A 6,737-nucleotide genomic window follows, 5' to 3' on the forward strand; every position below is an offset into this window, starting at 1 on the left:
TACTTTAAACCACATCATTAGTACACTTCAAGAAAACTATAAATATCACAAATGTGTTTGATCAATAGAAGGTCAACCCCCAGAAGGAAGCATTTTCAAGTGCTGCTTTTTAAACCTTTTCCTGCAAAGAGAAATAATCCCTATTCTTTGGTAAACTATAACTGAACTTCTTCAGACTTCAAAAGTTGCAATGGCTCAGAAGGATATGGTTCCCTTATTTACCTGCCTAAGTCCTAATCGCACTAAAAGACTGCAGGTGAAGTTTATTGAGTATTTTCCAGAGGGCATTTTTCACCTCTTTGTTCCTTAGGCTATAGATCAAGGGATTCAGCATAGGAATCACTACAGTGTAGAACACAGATGCTATTTTGCCTGTGTCCATGGACTGACCAGAACTGGGATGCAAGTACATAAAAATTATTGTGCCATAGAAGATGGACACAGCAGTGAGGTGGGAAGCACAGGTGGAGAAGGCTTTCTTTCGTCCCTCAGAAGACTTCATGTTTTGAATAGCAATGAATATGAAGAAGTAAGAAATTAGAATTACAAAGAGGGTAAAAAACACATTGAATCCCACAACAAAAAAGACAACCAACTTACTGATTTGTGTGTTGGAGCATGAAAGGACCAGGAGTGGGGGTATGTCACAGAAAAAATGATTGATTTTATTAGAACCACAGAAAGAGAGTCTGAAGGTATCTGCTGCATGGATTGAGGCGTTGAGGAAGCCACAGGTATAAGAGCCAATGTTCAGGATGTTACATATACTCTTCGTCATGGTTGTGGTATAATGAAGAGGCTTACACACTGCCGCATGGCGGTCATAAGCCATGGAGGCTAGAAGATAACACTCAACAGTGGCAAAACCCACAAAGAAGAAGAACTGGGCTGCACACCCGTTATAGGAGATGACCTTATTCCCTGACTGGAGTGCAGCTACCATCTTGGGAGCTACAGCCGATGAGTATCCCAGATCTACAAAGGACAGGTTACTGAGGAAGAAGTACATGGGAGTATGGAGGTGGGAGTCTGAGAAGACAATGACCATTATCCCTCCATTTCCAATCAAAGTGATAAGGTAGATGAATAAAAATATCAGGAGGAGAGGAACCTGAAGATTGGGGTCATCTGTCAACCCCAGCAGGATGAACTCTGTCACTTCTGTATTGTTCTCCATTGAAGTCAACATGAATTTCACCTAATGATTAAAGGGAATGAAGCTATTGAAGAGAATGTTACAAAGATATAGAAATGAGACATTAACATATATGGAAAATTACCATTTAAGACACATGCTCCACCCTTTCATTTTATTATTATAGTCTTCAATCCCTTGAGATAAATACAGTAGGCCTATTTTACAGGTCAAAATAATAATTTGGAAATATTGATACTACCTAATTAGTAAAAGTCAAGATGAAATTTATCTCTTTGTAGTTTTGAGTTCAAAGTGCATGTGGATGCACACTATCATGTGCTTGTGTCAGAAAAAGAGTGAAGTTAAAAAAAATCTAGTTCCATTCTTCCTTCTCTGTCTCATTTTTCCTTAACAATATGCTCTCAATAGGAACTTTATGAAAAATGTATGTGTGAATAATTAAATCACATTGACTATAGAAATCAACATAACATAGTACCCACTATATCTTTCTCCTAAATATCTGCTTGAATCTTAGCACATTTAATCATCAAATGAGTACTTTGGTGATGATTCTACTAAAAGAGAACTGAGAACACCAACTGAGTTACAATCCCTTTGATCTACAATGCTGTCATGCCTGCAAAATATGCTATGACAATGGTCATACAAATCCCTAGCTGATTTGACTTAAGGCCCATGCCATGAGATGGAGCCCATACCTGACACTGACCAGAGACTACATAGCCCAGAAGCCAGATTCTAGTTTAGTACTTTTATGGAATTTCTGAGTGTGTGAACAAATGGTTTTCTTATTCTTGTGCCTTCCCTTAGGATTTTTTCCTTCTGTTGGTTTGCCTTGTTCAAATTGATGGTCTTGGTTTACAATGTTATATTTTATTGTGATATGTTTTATTGTTATCTCGTAAAATCAAATAGAACATCAATGCCCAAGAAGACCAAAGATGATGCTCCATTGTTATAGAGAGTTTGGAATGACTGTTCAGGCAGCAAACTGTCTCTGTCACTTTTTTCCACTTTGGAAGCTGCTAATCTGCACTTCTTATCTACTCAGGTAATTAATTTTATTTCTTCTCAACTCTCTTATGAAATTGAAGACCAGATAGTTTAGTTTTACAATTAAGCTTAGTTGTTTAGGGGCTAAGGTGTTTTTAGGTCTAGATAGATGTTTTAAGTTGATAAACATGAGACATGATAGATATTGATTGACATTTAGAATTTTAGACACGCCAAGATAAAGATGTTTTCCTCAAGGTTGCCAAATACAAATAGCCAAAGCACTATGAATGTAACATTTATATAATTCCTGATTGTTTCAGGTTTTTCTTGCTGTAGGTAGTTTATTGTATATACGTGTAATACTATAAATGTACATGTAAAAAAAAGAAAAATAATTTTAAAATAAAATAATTTTTAAAAATAAATAAGTAAATAAATAAAAAGAACAGCAATGTCAAGGTACTAAAATAATTTCCATGCTATTTAAATTAACTACAAACATCACATTATTCTCTAGTCTACCTGAGGACACATTTCTGCCAAAATATTAGCTGATAAATACTCAGAGAAAATTATGCGTTTGGCGATAGTTAGGGCTGGAAAATGGCTCGGCTCCTGTCCTACTTTTCTGCATGATGTCCCTCCAGTTAGTTTTCCTCTTCTGGAAACCTTTACATCACAGACTTTGCCTGCCACTACTTACACAGGAGGTGGGAGCAGGCTATGGAAAGTGAAAAAAAACGTGGAAAAGGAGAACGGAAGGAGAGGAATGGGAATTAGGAAACAGTTTTTTTCTGCTTTGCCTTAGTTTGCCTTTAGCCATTACTATCAATTTACTGAGGAGCCCTTTCTATATAACATAAAAGAAGAGGACATCACAGCCATCCTGTCCTATTTGGATGGTCATGCAAGCAGTATGCCTGGTTTCATCAAAACTGGTCCAGCTAGACTGGGACACCTTTATAAGCGATATTCCAGTAATAGCCCCATTCATATCTTCTTCTGCCTCTTTATGCTCTTAGAGACATTTCCTACAGTTTTATTTTATACTTTCTGCCTTCTTTACTTGTGCACAGATTTACAAACAGAAGTGTTTTAATTAACTCTCCAATAAGCAATACATCCCATTAAAGTTACCCAGCCTTTTTGCTTCATATTTATTTTGATATTTGTGTGCTTTACAATGTAGCAGACACAGTATGCTTTCCCTTTAGCAGACAGTATACCGATCTTACGTATTAGGAAATTGCAGCACATGTTGCCCCTTGAGGTCACATAACTACTAAAATGCTCATTTATACACGTTCTTTGGGCCAGACTTCTCAGCATCAACAATATGAACACAGCAGGCTAGGCAATTAATTGGTGCAGACCACACTGCTTCAGAGCACTTAGCAGTTCATTTGGCTTCTACTCACTAGATTCTAGAACATATCCCCCTCCAATATTTCCCAAATATGTTTCTATAGAAAGATATCTCCTGAAGTATAGTGTCCCTAGTGGAGGGTTCTATTTTAAAGATTGTTCAAAAGAATAGTTACAGAACTTTTAAATTTTTTGTGTGGGTTGTAGATATGTCATGAGCTCTCTCTCTCTCTTACTCTTACTCTCACGCCCTCTCTTTTTCTCTGTCTCTGTCTCTGTCTCTCTCTGGGGTACCCCTCTCCCGTTCCTCCTCTCCTCAGGCTCATTTAATAAACCTCATAAAAAGCTATGACATGAACATGGATGATATAGATTATATGTGAAGAAATTGTTGCTGCCTATTGGTGAAGGGATTCCAGGGAGAAAAGCAGGCTGTCCACTCCTGTCATTGCTTGATGAAAAAGATAAGTTAAGATAAAAACAGAACATTTTCAAGACTTAAATGTAGCTGACTTGGGATAAATTCTGAATTATTTTCCAAAACACTGCACTAATGCTTCTGCAGTCAATTTCATTGTATAGTCCATCCAGGTATATTTTGGATTACATCAAGGGAGGGTGAGGACTCCTTCAGTCATCACACCCTAATTGAAATGTTGATGGGATAAATATATTTCATGAAGGAAGGAACAAAGACTATTTTATTTGTCATTTTAAGGTGTTTTTACTTACTGCCTAAATGACTTGCAGCCACAGAGTGGACTTGAATGCTTGTTAAGCAAGTAAATGAATTGCAATACCACAACAAGTAAAGGTTACGGCCCCATTTTTTATATAGGGGCTCACTATATTGCATCAGCTGGTAAAATGACCCTCCTGTTTCATCCTTAGAAATAACTGGCATTAAAGACATGTGGCACCATGCTTGCCTAGGATAATGAAGTCCACAGTTATTTGCTATGGTAATTGGAGGCAAGTCAACTTCCTACTATCAAGAGAAAATGAACTAAAGTAAAATAAGGGACAATTCAGCTATGGCATACTCAATAATGGTGTTAAAAGTAAATCAATTATCTATGACTTTATTAAACTGTAAGTCAAATATTTGAATTTGTGTCTTATGCTTTATCAGCATCATTTGGTGGCAGCATTCCATCTAGCAATGACTACAACAATGATCCTCTTGTCTAAGCAAAGGTGACTTAAAAGCAGTTATTAAACATCTCTGCATCTATTCTTGTAAAATGGACCAGAGGAACCCAGGAAATAGAATCTAGGCCTTTTGTATGTATATTCTGACTCAATTTCTCCAATACCAATCCTTTGTTTCTACCCACAATGTAAATAATGTTATTTTAACTTAATAAATAAAATAAAAGTCATGGAAAACATACCTATGGTCTCAATTCAAACTGGATTCAACCACTGAGCTGTTTGAAGCCTGAAAAATAAAAAGAACTGTTTGCTCTCTGGGACCCTTTGATTCCAAAGAGTACTAGAATTCCTGAAGCTCTGTGATAAAGTGCAAAGACAGTTCAGAGGCTGCTACAGGGATGAGCCCCAGAGAGACACAGCAAACTTACTGAGAAGCTGAGATCTCCAAGAGGTCTATGTAGATACAAGGTCCTCTGAAGGGAACTTCCCCCAAGGAATCAACCCTAATTCAGAGCACAGTGACATGCAAATACACAACCAAAACAATACTTTCCCGAGGGAACTAAGGCCTTACTATAATATGAAAGTTCCTGAAAGACCCCTCAAGGGACAAAGGAAAGAGAATTCCTTCTGGTTGTAGGCTAGGATCATTTATTGGAAAATTTCATAGATATATTTTGGAAGAAATCTTTGAGTATACACATTTTTCCTTCACCTTACACACTTCATATGTTGAGAGCTGCCTATTTACTGAAATTCCAATGGGGAGAATTTTTAAATAGTCAAAACAGGCTGTCAAAGCCTCTATTTTTTCATAAACACAGGAAGGATTACAGAAATCTATATACAAAGAATCCTATGAACAAAAATACTTTCAGAAAACTGTTTTATAATAAACTTAATTATAAATATGCTAGGACATAGAGCCAGCCAGCAATAAGCATAGGATGCTGTTTCATTAATATTAATTTTCTGAATTAATACATGCAGGGGATCTACTACATTCTAGCCTTTGTCCATCTCTGTCCTTTTATTTCACATCCACACAACTCTTTGAAAAATCATTGTTTCACTAATCCTACAATTTTTAAGGCATTCATGTATTTCTAACTTTGACATCAGTTAAAAGGGAAGGAGAAATCCAAGATGATGGTACCAATCACACACTGTGTCTAACCAGCAGGACAGCTACTGAAGGACCAAACTGAGAGCTACGCAACTCCAGTGCTTGTGTTTCTTTGGTTAGGAGATTCACACAGTGTGGAATACAAGTGGGTCCAGGCTCTGGCCGCCTGGATAATCCACAAAAAATGTCTCTGGGTCCCTACAGGCATGTTCTCAGTCTTCAAAGTCTAGCCACCCACCTACATGCATGTATCACCTGAACTATGGGCCACAAAGCACTGGTGTCTGGGTCTTGGAGCCCAGAGGAGACCCCACTGTAAGAAGTGAATCTGACCACAGGTCACTCAGCCAATCCACAGAAAGTTACAGGGTCTATACAGGTTCAGGTGTAGTCTCCAAAGTCTAGCCATATGCCTACTGGCATGCAACACCTGCGCTCTGTTGTCTCAGACTGAACTGTGGGCCACAAAACACCAAGAAAAAAATTAGGGAAAGAACACCCTTCACAATATCCACAAACAATATAACGTATCTTGTAACTCTAACCAAGCAATTCAAGAACCTGTATGATAAGAACTTCAAGTCTCTGAGGAGAGAAATTGAAGATATCAGAAGATAGAAGATCCCCAATGCTCATGGATCAGTAGTATTAACATATGAAAAATGTCCATCTTACCAAAAACAATCTACAGAACCAATGTGATTCTCATCAAAATAACAACACAATTCTTTATAGACCTTAAAAGGACCATTCTCAACTTCATATGGAAAAACAAAAACAAAAACAAAAAACAGTATAACGAAAAATAAATCCTATACAATAAAGAAACTTCTGGATATATCTCCATCCCCAACTTCAGGGTGTACTACAGAGCAATAGTAATTTTTTAAAACTGCATGGTATTGACATATAAACAGATTGGTTAATCAATGA

General features: G+C 37.2%; 1 protein-coding gene across 1 annotated transcript; it reads right to left on the minus strand.

Annotated features, from left to right (window-relative positions):
- Positions 1 to 226: 226 nt before the first annotated feature.
- On the minus strand, positions 227 to 1,177 carry LOC311609433 (olfactory receptor 5B21; the record flags this gene model as incomplete). Its single annotated transcript, XM_084802533.1, has 1 exon — positions 227 to 1,177. The coding sequence occupies one exon, from the start codon at positions 1,175 to 1,177 to the stop codon at positions 227 to 229; it is 951 nt and encodes a 316-aa protein (XP_084658659.1).
- Positions 1,178 to 6,737: the final 5,560 nt, after the last annotated feature.

The sequence above is a fragment of the Acomys minous genome, assembly GCF_964271855.1.
Source record: "Acomys minous genome assembly, chromosome: 2".
NCBI classification, from domain to species: domain Eukaryota; kingdom Metazoa; phylum Chordata; class Mammalia; order Rodentia; family Muridae; genus Acomys; species Acomys minous.